The following is a 20,012-nucleotide window of genomic DNA, read 5'->3' as shown; positions in this document are numbered from 1 at the left end:
TATCTCAGGATCTGTTTCTGGAGAAACCCATACTAATAAAATCAAGTTTCAGGATAAAAGAAACAGCTTGACAAATTCTTATATATACTAATTTTTTATTTCTAGGTAGAAAATTTAATAAAGACAGGGCCTGCATAGCTTTCACTGCCTATAAAATGCAAAATAGTGCATATGAAAAGTTTTCCTGAAAAGCTGCAAGATATTTTTTATAGTTGCAAGAAAAGAACATTTGAAAATGATAAGCTTTTCTAAGGAGAGCAAAAGCTCTTGGGCAGTATAGCTTGAAATCATTATTAACTAAGTGATAAATATGAAATATCAAATGTAGTCTGTATAATCAAATCTAAATATAATACCAGAGTCCTGGATCTATGCATATAGTTCACTTAAGATGATAACAAGTCATAAATCCGAAGTTAAAAAGAGTAACTTCTGCTTCCAGTTCCAACATGAAAACTTATAAGCCATCACTCCCATTCTTACAAGAAAAAGCTGGACAAACTGAAAATCAATGACACTTCTGACCATCAAAGAACTGCAGTTACAGGGTAAACTGCCACCCCAAACCTAGAGACACACAGCTAATACCTTCTTACCTGGAACAGAAGCTGCTAGAGCCACAAACTGGTACTGCAGACTGTGTGACCTGGCATGAGAGTGAGAAACTCTGGGGAAGCAGTTGAGGCGGAGGCCCACACACTTCGTGGGCTTCACCTCCAGGAACCCTACCAGGTCCTCGCAGTGAAGGTGGAGATACAGAAAGATCCCTTCTGACTCTGACAGGGGAGGGGAAGAGTAATCATTGTGAAACGCCTTGGAGCTGTCTCCAAGGCAAAGGCATTGGCTCCAGGGGAAGACAACTGTCAGAGCTTTCTTAGAGTTGGGAAAGCACATTCTCCCACTCCAGACCTTGCTAGCCTTCCAGGAAACAGGCTGGGAACTCCCACAGCTAGGGGAGGGAGTAGGCTGCAGGGGGAGAAAGCTACACCACTGGCAAACACTTGTCAAGGATGTATCTGCATATTATAGAACTCTCACCCTCCCTAAAACGTGACCACCACACCAACAGGCTCCAAATATAATCAAGGTAGGTTACAGCTGAAAGAGCTGCAAGATGCAGACTCTCGGGATAAGGGTACTCAGAAAATCCCAAAGTCAAAAGGGCAGATAAAAACAAGGACATTACGGGATGCCTCGGTGGCTTAGCAGTTGAGCATCTGCCTTTGGCCCAGGGCTTGATCCTGGAGTCCCGGGATCGAGTCCCACATCGGGCTCCCTGCATTGAGCCTGCTTCTTCCTCTGCCTCTCTGTCATGAACAAATTAAAAAAAAAAAAAAAAGAAAGAAAGAAAAGAAAAGAAAAGAAAAGAAACTTGGATCTACATAAAGAACTTAGGAGAAGAAAACAATGAGACTTTTTTAAAAATTATTTTTTATTCATGAGAGAGACACACAAAGAGAGAGAGAGGCAGAGACACAGGCAGAGGGAGAAGCAGGCTCCATGCAGAGAGCCTGATGTGGGACTCGATCCAGGATCTCCAGGATCACACCCTGGGCTGCAGGTGGCGCTAAACCACTGCGCCACCAGGGCTGCCCAGGTTTTTCTTATTTTTAATTGAGCTAAAAGAAACTGTTCAAAGTAACATATGTCACAATACACGGAGTGATCCTAGCATACTGGTAAGTGAATGAATGACAACAATGTCACAGGGATGGGAGGGAAAAACTGAATGGTCAGTATTAATGAGGTACCTGTACAACACTGTCAGCAATACACTGTTACATGAAGGCAGATTCAAACTAACTAGTTTAAAAAACACATCGTAAACCACCAAAAATTTCTTTACAAGTATGACTGATTTGTTATGTGGAGGTAAAATAATGGTCCCCCAGTGATATCCATATCCCTGGAATTAAAAGTTGCTAATCACCTGACCTTAAAATAGACTGTCTTGGATTATCTGGATGGACCCAGTGTAACCTCAGGGTCCTTAAATGCGGAAGGAGGAGACAAATGAGATCAGAATGATGCAATGTAAGAGGAGGAACTCAACCGGCTATTCTGGCTTTCAAAAACCTGGAAGAGGGCCAAAAGCCAAGGACTGCATGGTGTGCTGAGAAGTGGAGCTGGAGTACAGAATTAGGAATGAGGGGGCAGGGCAGCAGATCACTTCCTCAGCACCAGAGCTCTCATTTCAGGGATGTGAAACCCCCAGCATCCTTTGGAATGAAGGTGCAGGTTTTTGTTTTTTTTTTTTAAGATTTTATTTATTTATCTGAGAAAGAGAGAGCAAGCACAAGTGGAGAGCAATGAGCTGGGGAAACGGCAGTCCTACATCTCAGGTTACCAGGGAGCAGAAGAAAGTGGGATAGCAAGCAGCTATTATTTATAAGGTGGTTGTGGCAGAGGTCGCTTACTTCTCCCAGGTTCACTTGAAGTGGTTATTTTAAATCATGCTCCGGGAAACACAAAGCAGGAACTTGTGGTGGACATCCTCAACTCAAGGCCTTACTTAAATGTCCAGACTCTGGGTATGAGTAGGGTTATCCTAAATGTAAAATGCCTAGGCAGCACCTCAGAAACACAAAAAACAATTTTCCCTAAAAGGTGCTTTTCTCAAAAGTTGTTTTTCTCATCACAGTTGACCCCGTGATGCCCAGGAATCAATCTTTAGAGAAAATCACAGGCACTGTTTGGACAGTGGAGATAGTAAAAGCCACTGAATGGTTAAAAGGTCACCCAGTGCATGAAACATCTGTGCGAAGCAAAAATACCAATCAGCAATATCAACAGACAAAAGTTAAAATCCTGTCTGTAACCATTCTCTCCAATTGCTGGGGTTCAGCGGAGAAAATGAAAACCCTTGGATAAAGGTTAAATTAATACCTCATTAACAACCATGAGTGACTTCAGTATTTTCATGGATATGAATGTAAGAAATATAAATATACAAACCTGTGGCTTTAACAACTGTAATACGACCCTCTGAATTAGTTACATGTATAGATAATTAAATTCTTCATGTAAAAGTTAAAAAAAAAAAAAAAGCCCTGAGTGAGATCATGGACTACTTGTACCTGTTCAGCCTTACTGATTTGTTGTTGTACATCCAATGCAGTGGCAACTAGCTTAGTCCATCTGAGGGGTAGCGGCAGACTCCTAACATGGTGAGGATGAATACCACCATACATTTCTGACATGAGGCAGATCGGAGGTCCTGTTCAGCAATTTTTAAGGGTGGTCCCAGGGAGATTAAAGTACATTGGTATGAACAGACAGGACTACCTGGGGGCTGGCATGTGTTAGGGGTTGACAGAAAGAGAAGTGCACAGACGTGTGAAGGCTCCAAGGCACTGGGCCCACAGTGGACACCAAATGCTTGATCAAGGAAGCTGAAATCAGTTGGGGATCCCCCTGGATGGCTAGATCACCTGGCCCAAGACTGGGGATTATGTTCACTGGGATGAGGTGAGGGTCATATTCATCTGTGTAGTGCTGCTGCCGGGCCAGATACGGAGGATTATAAAGGGCACATGGGGGTTTCTAGCCAGATGCCACAAACTGCATTGCAAAGTATCCTGCATGGGAGCCACTAAACATCACAGAGTGGCCATGTAAGCTGCAGGGACATGTGAGGTACCTTCTGTTGAGCAAATGGGACAGGGTCAATAAATCAGCCACTAGGCCACTAACTCTAGAAACATGCCCAGGAATTACGGTGGCCCAAGAAATGAGCTTCAATTTCAGCCTACTATATAAAAATATTAAGTCTATGGGAGGGCGTGAACAGCAGGATTGTAGAGCCCTGAGTGGTGATCATGGGGAAGGGCCCCGTTGAGGTGGCACAGGGAAGTGCTCCTGCAGCTGTGGTTCTGGAGGGCATAGAGGGGGATGCTGTGGATGCTGTGGTAGTGACAGCACCTGTATTTGGTAAGGGGGCCTCCCAAAAGAAATTAAATTCACTAATTCTCAGTAGGATCCAACATGGGCCAGTCCAATGGGTACAAAAAAGGCAAACAACTAAGCAAAGAGTTTAAAGGCGTCCTCTAAAAGTTGTGAGACTCAGCACACATCTTGGCCTTCAAAGCTTACAGGTGCATGCAGAGCAGCATGGCAATCCAAGTACCATCTCACATTTGAGCAGCAAGCACTGCAGTAGTGAAAGCGTCCTGTGGTACACATATAGCGCTGCAAAATGTCATTCAATGGGACTGTCATAAGCAGTCAGTTCAGCATCCAAATCCTAGAAAGTGCTTGCCATCAACAGCCACTATGTCTCCTTGGTGTCATCTCTCCTTACTGGAAGGCTGTGGAGGCAGTACTCAATATAAGGTTGTGTCCTGTGATGTTGTGGGCTAGGATGTTGCCATCTCCAGTGTTGTCACAGGTGGAGGGAGCTCCCTCAGTGATGGCTCTCCCAAGTAGGGGAATTGAGAGGCAGGGGATCTAACAGGGTCACGTAGATTTGGGATGCCCTGATTAAGGTTTGTTTGCACCACTGGGAGCATTAACAAGTACCACAAATTTTCAATAAATTTGGGGGGGTCCCCAGAGGCACACCTCACAAATGACTGAGTGGTGCTGTCCTCTGTGGCATAGGAGGTCTCTACCAGTGAAGAGTAAAGGTTAGACACACACATGAAGCCTTGTTTTAAAGAAAATTTATGGATCCCTGGGTGGCTCAGCGGTTTAGCGCCTGCCTTTGGCCCAGGGCATGATCCTGGAGTCCTGGGATTGAGTCCCATGTTGGGCTCCCTGAATGGAGCCTGCTTCTCCCTCTGCCTCTGTCTCTGCCTCTCTCTCTCTCTCTTTGTGTCTCTCGTAAGTCTGAGAAACTGTCACAGCCAAGAAGAGCCTAAGAAGACAGGATCACTGAATGCAGGGTAGTATCCTGGATGGGACCCTTAATTTTTTACCTAGTGTCCTTAAACAGATAAAAAAAAAAAGAAACAAACAAACAAAGGAAATCTGAATAAATTCTGGATGTTAGTTAATAACAACATATCAGTACTGGTTCATTAATTGTGATAATTGTACCATACTAATGTAGATTGTTAATAACAGAAGAAAATGGGCATGGGACATAAAGGAATTCTCAGTACTACTTTGCAATTTTCTATAACACTATTATAAAACAAAGTTTATTTTAAAAAGATCAGAGAGGGGGGTATCCCTGGGTGGCTGAGCAGTTTAGCACCTGCCTTTGGCCCAGGGCGTGATCCTGGAGACCCGGGATTGGGTCCCACATCGGGCTCCCTGCTTGGAGCCTGCTTCCTCCCTCTGCCTGTGTCTCTGCCCCTCTCTCTCTCTCTCTCATGAATAAATAAATAAAATCTTAAAAAAAAGAAAAAAGGAAAAAAAGACCAGAGAGGGCTGCCTGGGTGGCTCAATCAGTTAAGCATCTGCCTTCCACTTAGGTCATGATCCCAGGGAACCTGCTCCTCCCTCTCCCACTCCCTGTGCTTGTGCGTGCTGCCAAATAAATAAATAAAATCTTTAAGAATAAACAAATAAATGAAGATAAGAGATTAGCGGAGCACCTGGGTGGCTCAGTTGGTTAAGTGTCCGACCCTTGGTTTCAGGCAGGTCATGATCTCAGGGTCATGAGATTGAGCCCCATGTTGAGTTCCACGCTCAGCAGGAAGTCCGCTTGGGATTCTCCCTCTCCCTCTCTAGTCACTCTCCCCTCATGCCCATGCACACACATGTACTCTCTCTCTAGAATAGAATAAATAAAATCTTTAAAAATGAGAAAGACTAGAAGTCAGAATGAGTTTTTTTATACAGCTAAAATAATCTAATCCTATGACACCTGAGATTTGCTTCAAATCAACCAACAGGAGATAAGACAAGTGGGGTCACACATGAAAAAAAGACTATGAAAAACTTGGAAGAAAATTTCTTTTAGAAGCTGATGTTTAAGCTTGGCTTTAAAAAATTAGCTTTCAATGGCCAAATGCTGAAAAATTTCAAGGAGAAAGTTCAAGTCTTGGAAAATTGCAACACGTATTTGTTTTTAGTTTTCCAAATAGAAGAGCAAGTAGAACTGACTGTAACGAATAGATTGGCTGGTTAAGACTGCTGAAAGGCAATTACTTCTATGAAGACAGGCTGGGGCTCTGACTCTGAGGATGAGAATTAACTTGTTCTGCATGCAAAATAAAGCTAACTAGCGTCTTTAAGCAAGTGTATCTTAAGAAAATTCTAGCAGTAGTGTATAAAATGGTTTGGGACAGAGGGAAAAAAAAAACTAGAACCAGTAAGTCCAGTTAGAAAAATTCTAGTAAGGGAAGCCTGGGTGGCTCAGTGGTTTAGAGCGTGCCATTGGCCCAGGGCATGATCCTGGAGTCCCGGGATCAAGTCCCACATTGGGAACCTGTTTCTCCCTCTGCCTGTGTCTCTGCCTCTCTCTCTCATATGAATAAATAAATAATATCTTTAAAAAAAGAAAAATTCGGGCAGCCCCAGTGGCACAGCAGTTTAGCGCCGCCTGCAGCCCGGGATCGAGTCCCACGTCGAGCTCCTTGCATGGAGCCTCCTTCTCTCTCTGTGTGTGTGCCTCTATGAATAAATAAATAAAATCTTAAAAAAAAAAAAAGGAAAGAAAAATTCCAATAAGAGGCAATCATGGGGAGCTCCCCTCTGCTGGATGAGATGCTGCCCAATTCATGACTCGTTTAACAAAGCCAATTAGGGAAAAAAAAAAAGAAAAAAGAGGCAATCATGGCTCCATCCAGAGCTGTGGAAGTGAGTGGCAGGGAGGGTCAGAGACAGAACCGTTTGCACTTGTCACTTCGACAGGACATGAGTCCCTAAGGGAGAAAGGGAACAAAACAACTCCCAGCTTTCAAGTCTTGGTGACAGGGAGCAGGGGGAGACCACGCTTGAGAGGATTAGCAGAAGAGGAATTTTGTTTTGGATATGCTGCACTGTAAAGAAATTCAAAAGAAAGAAATTGAAAAAACTTGAAATTCAAATCTAAGTAAAGTAAAAATGAACACCAAAATTTTAGTTCAAGTTCCACAGAAATAATAGAAGAGGGCTTAAGTAATGGATTGGGGGGCAAGAACCAAATCTCTGGGGACATGTATGTTTTAAAAAACCCGTGGAAAAGGAAGTGCTTATAAAGGACGTGAGAAAGATCACAAAATTGAGACCTTATAAGAGGGTGTACTGACCAACAACATAAGGTGTCACAAAGATTTAGAGGTCAAGCCAGCAGGAGTTGAGGTGGGGCCATCAGATTTAGCCACTGCAAGGCATGAAGGTCTTAAGAAAGAAGTTTTTAAAAATGTGAAAGGTTAGAGGCTCACCATGTATTAAATTTGAAAACACTACGTGAAAAAAGCTCAACACAGAAGGACAAATATTGTATGAATCCACATGCATGAGATATCTAGAGCAGTCAAATTCAGAGAGACAGGGCCTGGGAGAAGGGGGAAATGGGAAGTTACTGCTTATTGGTTCCAGAGCTTTTGCTTGGAGTGACTAAATCGTTTTGGAAGTAGTGGGGTGATGACACAATACTGTGAAAGTACTTAATGTAGCTGAATCGTGCACTAAAAAACGGTTAAAATGATAAATTTCATGTTGTGTAGAGTTTACTGCACACACACATACACACACACACACACAAAAGTAAAAGAACATTAAACTAAAAAAACTAAGTAGAACCCCAATTGCAAGGAACAAACAGGACTGAAATTGTCAACAGATGGGAAAATTGTGGATTCCTCTTTCACCACCTTGAACTTGTAAAGCTCAACTGATACATACTGAGGGTGGAGAGGGTTTTTTTCCTACTTTTCTTAAGGCAGAGTAGATTCCGACACCCAAATTTCTAGATAAACGGGAAGAAGCTGAGTGGAGTCAAACACACTGAAAAGTCAGGTCCAAACCTGTGATTTGGGAGAGGAGAGTGCATAGTAGTACCACGAAAAACATATTCCAAGTTATAATTTCATTTTATATTAGGAAAACCAACAAACCACACAACTGCTTTCTAAGTAAATAAATAAAAATGCTGACCCAAATTTTCTTTGATGGTGAAAATAAGGGACTAGTCTATCACGAGTATATTTGTATTCCTCAATGAAGTCTTTCCGAACTGGAGGACAGGGACTTGCTATTTTTAGATTTATCCAAACGGCACAGAATTTAAGAACGTGGGACATTGTACAAGACAAATAACCCAATTTCTCCAACAGAAAGAGAAAAGGACCTGGCGGCACATTAACCAAATGCCGTGTGTGGACCCGGTCAACAAGCATAAATATAAGTTGTTGATCCTTCCCGAGAAATACGAGCTGCCTGGGTGGGGGGAGGGAGGAGGGAGGGCCGGCACGGTGCATCCTCCACTCCTCTCCTCTTGGCGTTTGAGCGCGTCCGTTACCATTGCTGCCGCACCACTTCCTTCTGGAAGACCGAGCCGCGGGGCTCCGGCCCTCGTTAGGGGAAACAGCGGCGGGAGCCCCGGGCCCACGGCTCCGCGACCTCCGCCGCCGCCCACAGGAGCTCGCCGGGCCCCGGGGCGGTCACTGCGTCAACACCCAGTCCCCGGGGGCAGTGCTCGCGCTGTCGGACTCTGCAGCCGGGCACCGCCGTCAGCTCTCGGGGTCTCGGGGCCGCGCGCCGGAGCCGCTCGCCTGAGGCGCTGAGGGGACGACGGAGGCCGCGCGGGCTCAGACCCCGCCGCGCCGGGCCGCGCGCTACTCACCCCGACGCCGGCAGCGCAGGACTCCGGCCTTCTGGGACTCGGGCCGTGGCATTTTCCCTCCCGCCACAGCCCGGGTCCGAGCCGCATGAGCCACGGCGAGCGGAGCAGCCCGGGAAGAACCGCTGCACCGCGCGCAGTGGCGGCCACGGGCTCACCCAGTGCCCGCGCCGCAGTCCCGGACCGAGCGCGCGTGCCCTTGGGGCCACGTGACGGAAGGCCCCGCCCCGCGCACTGGGGTGACGTCACCGTCCGCGCCTGGCTGGGGCGCCCCGCGGCGTCGACCTGCCCCAGAGAGCTGCGGGCTTCCCGGCTTGGTGGCGGCGCTGAGGGTGTGGGACCGGCACGTGGGGGGGGGGGGGGGGGGTTGTCCTCGTAGAAAAAGGCCTTGTGAAGGACAAGTGGGCTTGCACATGTTAAAGATGTTCAACTTCAGCTTTACATGAGAGAGAGGCAGAGACATAGGCCGAGGGAGGAGGCTCCCTACGGGGATCCTGATGCGGGACTCGATCCCAGGACCTCGCGGTCACCCCTAAGCCAAAGGCAGACTCTCAATCGCTGAGCCACCCGGGGGGCCGCCCTAGCTTCAGATATGCAAATGTTTACCATTCTGATGGGCTGGAATAGAATTATTTTCCTAGCTGTTATTTTTAACGGGTTTATATGCCATTCCATCAAATTAATGTATAATGGTATAACTCTAGCAATTGAAGTTTTGGGTTCGCTCCAGTTTTACTGTTACGAAGAATGACACTACAGGCTTTTTGCAGCCTGACGTTGTGGTTAAGCCCACAGCCTTTGAGACTGGGCTGGTTCTGCTACTCTGTGGTCTGTACTGGTTTGTCCCTAAAGTTACCAGATGAAATACAGGATGGCCTGAAACTTGAATTTCAGAGAAACAACGATTTTGTAGCATAGGTATGTTCCAGGGAATATATGAAATATACTTCTAATAAAATATTGCTTATTCAAATTTTAAAAACAGTGCCCTGTATTTTTTGTTTGCTAAAACTGGCAACCTCAACCCTAGACAAATTCTAACTTTGGTTTTCTCATCTATGAAATGTCAATAACAATAGGGCCTATCTTATGTGTGGATGAAATGAGATAATCAAGACAGAGTACTTATTATGGTGTGTGAAACATAATGGGAGCACAATGGCATAATTTCAAGCCATTGTGTCTTAGGCTACATTCCTAGAAGTATGCTTTAATTAGAGAATTCCCAGGCTTACTGTAAAGGCATGTCTCAGCATTTGATCATACCAAAAACTGTGTTTTGAGAAAAGCTTTGAATGGGTTAGCAGATACTTCTCAACTAGCTCCAAAATAGAAATCAGGTTTTTACGTTTCCACATGAAACAGAAAATTGCCACCTATAGGCTAATACGGATTTCCTTTCAATCACAGCTATACTTGGATGTTCCTTGGATTTCTATTCTAGAGTCAATATACAAAAGAAGTTGTTTAAGCAACATACTACAATATTTCTAAGACTTATCCACATTATTATCTGGTAACTGAACCAACACTTACATTAAAAAACTAAGACTTTAGGGGCACCTGGGTGGCTCAGTCTGTTGAGCACCTGACTCTTGGATTCAGCTCAGGTCACGATCTCAGGGTTGAGATTGACCTGGGGCTCCCCACTGGGCAGGGAGTCTGCTTGGGATTTTCTCCCTCTCCCTCTCTTTCCCTGCATGCCTGTACTCGTGCCGCACCCCCCCCCACCCAAGGAGAAAAAAAAGAAAACTAAGACCTAACATTACATTCATGACTTTAACAACATTTGTTTTTTTTCTTTTGGCAAAGTTGATATTTACAACATCCTCCTTTATGCTTACCAAAAAAAAAAAAAGTTATTCTCAAATTTCAAAACTAGAAAAAGTTATTTCAAAATGATACTTTATACCAGAATTTTTTTCCTTCTGCTACAGATTTCAATTTTGTATTTTGCACTAATTTTAATAGATTCATGGGTTAATCATAATCATTTTTCATTACTTTCTAGAAGCAGGTAAGGTATGGGCCAAGAACATAATCATAATGTGGTGCTTATTTTGTGTTGTCAGATTGACTTTTTAGAGGCTCAATCAGGTTACCCTGGCCACCTATTAATAGATGAGCCTGGGTTTTCCCATGTTGTTCTAACAATAGATTCTATAGAGTATTTTGCTAAGTACATATGTATAAAGAGATTATATAAACTGGTCCTTTTTTCATTACATGGATGTTATATGTATTATCTCAATACAAGCTCCATGAAGGGAGGGATGTTTTCCTGTTCCCTTGTCTGCTGCATCCCAGCACCTAGAAGGATATTTGGCCCTGGATCACCACTCAGTTGTTGACTGAGTGAGCATGATAGATAAGTCGTTTCCTGCTGTAAAAACTAGTTTATATTTTCTCCAGCATAGGCTAGGTCTGGTGGTCCTACCCTAAGTATCCCCCATTCCTTTTATTCCTTTCCATGTGTTCTTTTCCCTTGTGTTCTCATTATCTCTGTGAATTAAATATATTTTCCCTTTCTAGCTACCTTCACCAGGATGAACACAACAGCCATCCCTCTAACCCAAAAGAAGTACTTTAGACATTTGGGAGTGTGTTCACACAGGGTAGATAGAGATTTAGTTCCTTCTTCCCTGGTCCCAGCTAAACAGTTCTTACAACATACATTATCAACAAAGCACACAATCCAAGAAGTGTCAGGAGAGCTGTAGGCCAGAGCCATAGGAGAAGAGGGACATGAACAAGGCAAAATCAGGAGCAAGGAGGAGGGCCTGTCTCCAAGTGACAAAAGAACTGATTGGCACAAACCAGAAGGCTGGCCTAGAGAACTGGACTGCACCACCGTGGCAAGTGGACTGGACATCAGAAACTCAGGAACCCAACCAAGCGAGGTAGCAGCACCAAAATTTATGCTGTCAGCAAGAGAGAAGTTCTATACAATTGGGCCAAAGCTGGGATGTACCAACCAAGGCTCTCTGTGAATGTCTTCCCGACAAAGCCACTGTCTGGAGTAGGAAGGGAGTTGACAAAGGCTCCAAGAGTGGAGCATTCCCTATGGTTTAATGGGACCAAATGAGTTTGGCAAATAACAAAGGGAATACATTTTACCTTGTTCAATTGTATGATAGTCTTAACTGTGTGATAGGGTATATTTCTAATGTTCAAGGTTTTGCCACCCCAGAAATGTAGTGGCATATGCAACAGCGTTATGAACTAGCATTAAAGGAAGACAGAAAGGCACTCTTGTTCTAGAGCTCTCTGGTTGTATTTCTTACTCATGTTACTCATGTCACACAATTTCATGATGTTCCAAACTTGTACTCTTCTCTCTGTTGACGACCTTGGGGACTTCTAGTCCTTCATTAATGAAAATGATTTGTTTCCTTTTCATAGGCTGCCCTTAGATGTCTCCAATTCTGGGAAGACATTATCCAGATACCACTGAAATGATTTGCAACCCAATCGTTTCCTTAGTTCAACACGCTCACTAATGTTTCCATAGGGAACAGATTTCAGACCAGGCTGTTGTAAAAAAAACTGCTCCTAAATGGAAATAGAGAGTCATTTTGTTAAACCAAACATAGCAGTATATCGAACATACCAGTATATATTTCCATCACCTGAATTACAACAACAAACAAAAAACCTTCCTATTAAAACAAAACAAAAAGCCTTCCTATTTCATTCATATAGTGAAGGCAGAGACACGTGGTACCTGGGATTCATTCACCCCACACATATTCACACACACTGTGTGCTTGCATGGTTCATACCATGATAGAGGTGGTATAGAAGGATCCAGGAAGTTTGGATCCTGCTTCTTAGGAGCCCAACAACAATCACAGCCACCTATTGTGATATATCCCCTTTCTCCTGCTCTCTCAATATTCCAGGACAAAACCTTCATTCCCTGATCCCAGTCCACATGTCCATGATTTCAGAAATGGGATGGTGTAGTGGGTTCAGGGCAAATTAATTCTGGGGGAAGACAGCCTGGGGTCACATTCTTGCTTTGTTATTATGTGACCCTACCCTCATGAAGTTGTGAGGACTGAATAATCGTGCAGAGTACTGGGGAAACCAAGGCTGGCATGGAGTGTCAGTGTCATGTCAGTACTGGTCATTATCATTACCACACCTCATTTCTCTGTTATACCCTCTGATTTAAGAGGGTATTAAGTATGAATGTTTGATGGATTCAATCTGCTCCATATTAAAAGAGATATACCAGGAGCGCCTGGATGGATCAGTAGGTTGGGCATCTGACTTTTAGTTTTGGCTCAGGTCATGATCTTGGGATTGTGGGGTCCAGCCCCATGTTGGCTTTCAAGTTCAACGGGGAGTCTGCTTGGGATTCTCTCTGTCCCTCTCCCTCTGCCCTACCCCCACTTGCTCATCTCTCTCTCTCTCTCTCTCTCTCTCTCTCCGATAAGTAAATATTTTTTTTAAAATAAGAGATATTCTAAATAGACCAAAACCTCAAAAGAACCCTTGTATTTTCACCTGTGTTTCCTAGTGCCCAGACTATAGTACAATATTGTCGAACAAGAGAAGAACTTGCTTATCCAGGTTAGTGTATTATGGGCACACCATGTTGGATTCTCCCTGGGACCCTTGACCATTGTAGGTCTTTGCCATCATGTCTTGCCAATCCTAGTCAGGGCAGATTGGTACAGGGGATGGGCCTGAGGGTGGTAGAGAGATGTTGTCATTTGGAAGCAAAGGCAGAGAAGACCTTGGACAACATTTTGTGCAAAGCCCTCTCTGGTCTAATGTCACTCATTACATTTCCCAGTGTGCCAGGTCATACAATCCATTGATTTAATGCCAAACGTTATGCGCTCTTTAAGTTAGATGGACCTTTTTGTCACTATATCCTCTGTGAAATTCAGAAACTACCCAGTCCAAGCTGTGTTCAAGTCAACTATTTAAATCTGTGGCCAGAGTTCACAGAAAAAAAAAATTAATATAAAAAAAAGCTCAAGATCTCTCATTAATTAATGCAATATAAAATAATAATTTTTAACCTATGAAATTAGAATACAAAATAATTAAAACCAGAGTTGGAAAAGTTGTGGGGAGACAGGCATTTTCACATATATTTGCTGATGGTAGTTTGGACATTAACCATCAGGATTTAAAACATACGTCTCATGGCCCAGCAAGTCCATGTTTTGAGATTTATTCCAGATATATATTTGTACAAATGTACAAAAAGATAATGTAAAGGATGTTCATTTTATCAATGTTAAGGATTATCAAAAAGCTGAGATAATCAGAATGTTTATCACTGGGGGGCTATTTATCAATGGGATTGATTTTAGGATATCCATTCAAAGGAAATATTTAAAAGAATATTTATGTTCTTTTACTATGTATGTTTATATGTTTGGATTTTTAAAACTTTGAAAGTATATTTTAAAAAATATTCTAACAGGTAGGGGCGCCTGGGTGGTTCAGTCAGTTAAGTGTCTGCCTTCGGCTCAGGTCATGATCTCAAGGTCCTAGGATCTCAAAGTTCTGGGAGCAAGCCCCATGTGAGGTTCCTTGCTCAACGGGGAGTCTGCTTCTCCCTCTCCCTCTGCCCCTCCCTATCATTCATGGACCCTCTCACTCTCTCTCTCTAATAAATAAAGTAAATAAAATCTTTAAAAATAAATAAAATATACTAACAGGTATAAAAATTGCAGAACAAAATATTATGTGAATCTAGTTATGTAAAAGGATATATATTTGTTTTTAAATGGGTATTAACAAGAAACTATTAATTTTAGTGATTTAAATTTATTGATTGATTTTTAGTGATTAAATTTAATGATTGCTAATTTAATGTTACTTCTGAGGGGTCGAACTATGGGCTGAGCAAGCTTGCTTTTCATTTAATACTCTTTCAACACTGTATGACTTCTATTTTTTTTAAACCCTATGTATTTATTCATGAGAGACACACAGAGGCAGAGACACAGGCAGAGGGAATAGCAGGCTCCATGCAGGGAGCCCAATGTGATCCCAGGAGTCCAGGACCACACTCTGGGCCAAAGGGAGGCACTAAACTGCTGAGCCACCCAGGGATCCCAATCAATACTGTATGACTTTTAACCTTGAGTGTGTTTTACCTTTTAAAAAAATGTTTTAATTAGGAAACATAATAAGCATATAAAAAGTATGTAATATTAAATGTACAACTTAATGAATTATTGAAAACTCAATCCCTGTAATGCTGACTAGGTCAAGAAATAGAACATAAACAGCATTTCCAAGGCCCCCTGCCTTTCCCATCCTGAGCATAGCCTTTCCCTTGGTTTTAAATGTTATCTTATGTATTCATGTCTTCACTTTATTATCTAATTTGTGCACACATAGATTATATGGCTTAAGTTTGCCCATTTTTAACTTATAGAAATTGAATAAATCAGTATATATTCTACTGTGCTTGGCTGCTTTTGTTCACCATTATGTCTTTAAGATTTACTGTACTGTTTATTTACATGGTGTCCGAAAATTCCTGTGCTTGCCAATGATTGGTCCTATCAGACTCTAAACGTTTTTGACAATCTAAGTGACTATATAGAAATATCTCCCTGTGGTTTTAATTCACATTGCCCTGATTACTAAAGAATGAGTAGTATTACTTTTGTGATTTTAAATAATATATATAAGATTAAGACCAGAACATATACTATCACAGAGAGATTCTTACGTATTTCTCCCCATATATCTAAAATGAGGTCTTATTGGGGTTCCTGCCATATTTGTTTGTGCCTGGATCCTGGAGGGACAAGTTTCAAGTTAAAATGGGGTGACAAAAAATGGGGCCACAGCTACATGTCTTCTGTATGTGCACCCTTTTAGGACCTGGCTAGGAACTGAAGCCTGAGGGAGGTGAACAGGTGAAGGGGGATGGCTTTGATAGAGAAATCTTTGACTGTTGGTGGAAAGAGGCAGTGGAGGTTCTTGTGCGGTCTTCAAGATCACAGCAGCTTCCACCACTTGAAGATGAGCAAGTGGGGGGTGGTGGAAGGGGAGGAGGGCGGGGGGGGGTGAATGGGTGACGGGCACTGAGGGGGGCACTTGACAGGATGAGCACTGGGTGTTATTCTGTATGTTGGTAAATTGAACACCAATAAAAAATAAATTTATTATAAAAAAATAAAAATAAATAAAGAGTTGCCTGTGAGGATGGGAACAGGGAAAGGTATATGCTTCAGAGGGGGCAAAACAAACAAAACAAATTTCCTGTGTTGGTTGACTTACTTCTTGAGTTTCCTTAGAAATTAAAAGTAATGTTCAAGTGTCATAGATTAGAATAAACTAGTTGAGACTAGGGTCTGGGGCAGGTGGATGAGTGGCTGACAGCACGCCACTAATTTAAGGAAAAGAGAGAAAAAAAAAAACCCAAACTTGTTATCTGGAAAGGCAGGAGCAGGTTTCTTTAAAGCAAGTCTCATTCTGTGCTCTTGCTCATCATTCCAAATCACAGACATTTCCTTCACCTTATATTCATCCAGCCAGACGTGCACCAATCTGAGATTATTATATGTCATGGCTTTTACAAGCTCAGGTTGGTTTGAAAAGCGCTGCTTACTGATGTGTCCCACTCGGGAGCAGGGGATTATAAAGAGTTGGCCTCCGCACATCCAGATCTAGACAAAAACAGAAAACATTAATGTATGTTTGCTAGTACTGGGCAATTGCTGACTTTTTTTTTTTTTTTTTTTTTTTTACAAACACAGCAATATGTAACATTTCTTAAGTTGTTTATTCAGTCCTCACAAGGTAAATAACCGTGATTAGCCCCACCTTATGGATAAAAAAACTAGTACATATGTTTGTTAAGAAGCTTGCCCAGTGATAACAAATTTCAGGGTTTAAATTCAGGAAGTTTGGCCCCAGGGCCAGCACTCTGAATACTAAGTGATTCTGTCTCCCTCATACTTGGCCAATTCTGATGCTGATTATGTAATGAAATGTGGCAAGGTATTTTCTCTTCAAATGTTCTCAAATAGTATTCTGAGAGTAAGTATTGCTGGACGTCAGCAGGTAACCAGGAAAATACTGATCATGGCTAAATTCAATGATTGTCTTTTTTGTACTTAAAACACTTTATAATACTTATTTTTAACAATTTTTTTACTACACAAAATATGACCATTGAAAAACAAAAAAAAAATGTAGAAAAGTACACAGAGAATAAAAAATCACTACTTGTCCTAAAACTTTGTTCCTCAATATAAATTCAAGTCCATGCATATACACGCATCTATACACAACACTGAGATAAGTTGTGGTTTTTTTTTCATTTAATGGTATATGAAGTTATTTTGAAAGTTTTGTAGTTTCCAATTTTTAGTATTATAATAATAGCACAAAGAATGTGCTTATAGTATAAATCTGGTACACACCACTTACATATCTCATAGCACACTTGCCATGATCTTTTTGTTGAGTCTAACTAAGGGATTCTTGCATAGTCCCCAAACTAGCAGCATCAGATCGCTCAGGAGCTTCAAAATGCAAAAGCCTTGGACCCACCCAGACTTACTAAACCAACAACTGTAGGGCTGGGCCCAGGAATATGTATTTTAATTTGTTCTTCAGGTGATTCTGATGCACACCAAAATGAGAATCCCTGTTCTGACTGATCAAGACCCTATATCCCAGTTCTCTAGACACTTTCTTATAAAATCCATCTAATCATTTAGGAAACAGTAATAGGAAATAAGGCTTTCACTGAGCACAATACTCAGATTGTTTATAAGAACAATACTTAGGGTGAAGTATATCACTCGGGTAGTTAGAAGGGATTATGTTTCAGAAAATACATCTTCTGACATGAGACCTAAAGACTCATGCAACTAACCTCTAGAATTCTTTAGAAATAGCCCTTTGGAATATCTAGAAAGAATATCTATGGAATTCCGTTTCCCTTAGAAAAACGCTTAAATCAGAACCCCAAAGCATTAGTTTTTTTAATCAGATCTGCCACATCCTTATGATCAGACACATCCTCTTTGGATCTCATTTTTTTTAAAAGATCTTATTTATTTATTTATTAAGAGAGAGAGAGAGAGAGAGAGTGCACGAATTGGGGGGAGGGGCAGAGGGCGAGGGAGAAGCAGGCTCCCCGCTGAGCAGGGAGCCCAACATAGGGCTGGATCTCAGGACCCTGGGATCATGACCTGAGCCAAAGGTAGATGCTTAACTGACTGAGCCCCCCAGGTGCCCCAGGTGTTCATTTTCATCTGAAATTGAGAAATACATAGTTGTTCACTTAAGCTACTATTTGGGGGGTGCTTTGTTATATAGCAAAAGCTAACTGGTACTAGCTATTTAAAATGTTTTATTCTCTTTTTCTGTGAGAACTTAAGGAATTTTGGAAGATGGTTAATATTTGTTTAATAATTAGACTGGAGACAGTCTATGTTTGAAATGGTTTTTTTTAAAGATTTTATTTATTTATTCATGAGAGACACAGAGGGAGAAGCAGGCTCTATGCAGGGAGCCCAACGTGGGAATCGATCCCGGGACTCCAAGATCATGCCCTGGGACAAAGGCAGGTGCCAAACCACTGAGCAACCCAGAGATCTCTGAAATGTTTCTTGATTAAAAAAGAAATATGGCTATGAGTACAGAATAGAAAACAAAAGTAAAGTGATAAAAGAGGTAAAAGAGTAAAAATTTTTATAAAAATACTTGCTCAAAAAAAAAAATACTTGCTCAAAACTCATGGGGCACCTGGGTGGTGCAGTTGGTTAAGCGGCCAACTCTTGGTTTTGGCTTAGGTCATGATCTCGAGGTTGTCAGATTGAGCCCCACATTTGGCTCCACACTGAGCATGGAGTCTGCTTAAGACTCTTTCTCTCCCTCTCCCTCTGGTCCTCCCCACCTCTGGAATAAATAAATAAATCTTTAAAAAAAATCAAATTGAAGGAAGCTATGGCAATTTAGCCTAATCTTCACAGAGCTCATGTGCTTGTTACTACTCTTGATTCATTCTCAAGAGGGACATGATCTACCTGCACATGCCTTTGGCTGTGCTCATTGTCCATGTAGGAGATGATCAGTTTGCTTCCTCTGATATTCTGCTGGAAGTCATCCATACAGCTCCCAGTTTCTACTTGTAGTACTAATAGTAGTAGTAGTAGTAGTAGTAATAGTAATAGCACCCCATTGAAAGTCAGGCTAATGCCGTGGGTAAGAGCACAGACTCTGAGGCCATTCAGTGTGGTTCGAGTTCTCCAACCGTTTTATGAACTAAGGCAAGTTACTGCAGTTACTCAACCTTTTTGTGCCTCAGTTTCCTCATCTGTAAAGTGAGAATAGCATTACCCACCTCGTGGGATGGTTAGGAGCATTAGACAAGTTGATACTTGTAAAACACTTAGAGTTTGTTTTGTAAATAAGAGTGTATCTCTGCTGTAGTTAAGTGTAGTAGGTTGCAAGAATGGCCACGGATTCTCTTCATTCCTATATGCACGCTTCTGTGCAATGTAATTTTGTACCTCACTCCTTCAAGATGCAAAGCTTATTTCTCCAATCTCTTAAATCTGGCCTTGGCCTCATGATTTGCTTTGGCCAACCAGACATCAACATATGTGACAGAGTCTTGGAAAGTGTTGGCTGCCTGTTGGGGCTTGCCTTCTCTTGCTTGCTCATGGGAACACTGGCAACCACTTCACTGTGAATGAGCCTGAGGTAGGAGACGAACAGCCAGGCCATCTCCATGATGATGCACATGATGGCCCCGCTATCACTGGGTGATGTCCAGGTATGCAAATAATGCATCCCTAAACTCGCCAGCACCAGCTGAGCCTCCAATGAACACTGATGTATAGGCACCACCAGCAGAAATCAGCTATCCTGTCTATGACCAGAAAAGCCACTTTAGCAACACAGTGAATTAGAAGAAATAACAATTGTTTGCTGTTTTAAGCCACTGTGTTTTGGAATAGTTTGCATAAGCAAAAGCTAACTGATGCCCAAGGAACATTTTTCTCTTAACTGCAATTTTTTTTAACTGCAATTTTACTTAAGTAAAAAAGACCTCCATTCACTTAGTTGCTCATTCCAGAAACTTGGTGTGATAGGTGGAAATATTGTTCAGCAAATATTAGCTAACTCCCCCATCCCTCACTTTGGGGCAAAGTTTATTTTTCTGACATCCTGACTCTGAGCTTCTCCATCTGTTGCTTTGGCCAACAGAACATGAGCAGACAAGATGTGTGCTGAGCCTTTAAATATGCTATGCAGTTTGGCTTCACTTTTGCATCCTTGCCCTTCTAAATGAGAA

At 42.2% G+C, this 20,012-nt stretch overlaps 2 protein-coding genes across 6 annotated transcripts in view; both read right to left on the bottom strand.

The window, feature by feature from the left end:
* Positions 1-8,949, bottom strand: part of GALNT11 (polypeptide N-acetylgalactosaminyltransferase 11) — a 50,712-nt gene extending 41,763 nt beyond the window's left edge. For 2 of the 5 annotated variants that reach the window (XR_012002528.1, XM_072763211.1), the window contains exon 1: positions 8,717-8,942. The gene's annotated coding sequence lies outside the window, so the exon portion shown is untranslated. Of the gene's footprint in view, positions 1-8,392; positions 8,656-8,716 lie in introns of those variants that run through there. The other 3 variants (XM_025993765.2, XM_025993766.2, XM_072763213.1) reach the window with 3 other exon arrangements.
* A 3,101-nt stretch (positions 8,950-12,050) lies between these two features.
* GALNTL5 (polypeptide N-acetylgalactosaminyltransferase like 5) overlaps positions 12,051-20,012 on the bottom strand; it is a 48,191-nt gene continuing 40,229 nt past the window's right edge. Inside the window, exons 7-8 of the mRNA XM_025993898.2 lie at positions 16,216-16,365; positions 12,051-12,265 (exon numbers count right to left, since the gene is read on the bottom strand). Coding sequence (XP_025849683.1) covers positions 12,110-12,265; positions 16,216-16,365 — 306 coding nt within the window. The 3' untranslated portion in view covers positions 12,051-12,109. The remainder of the gene's footprint in view (positions 12,266-16,215; positions 16,366-20,012) is intronic.

The sequence above is a fragment of the Vulpes vulpes genome, chromosome 7 (assembly GCF_048418805.1).
Source record: "Vulpes vulpes isolate BD-2025 chromosome 7, VulVul3, whole genome shotgun sequence".
Taxonomy (NCBI): Eukaryota; Metazoa; Chordata; class Mammalia; order Carnivora; family Canidae; genus Vulpes; species Vulpes vulpes.
This window is presented reverse-complemented; position numbering and strand designations above follow the sequence as displayed.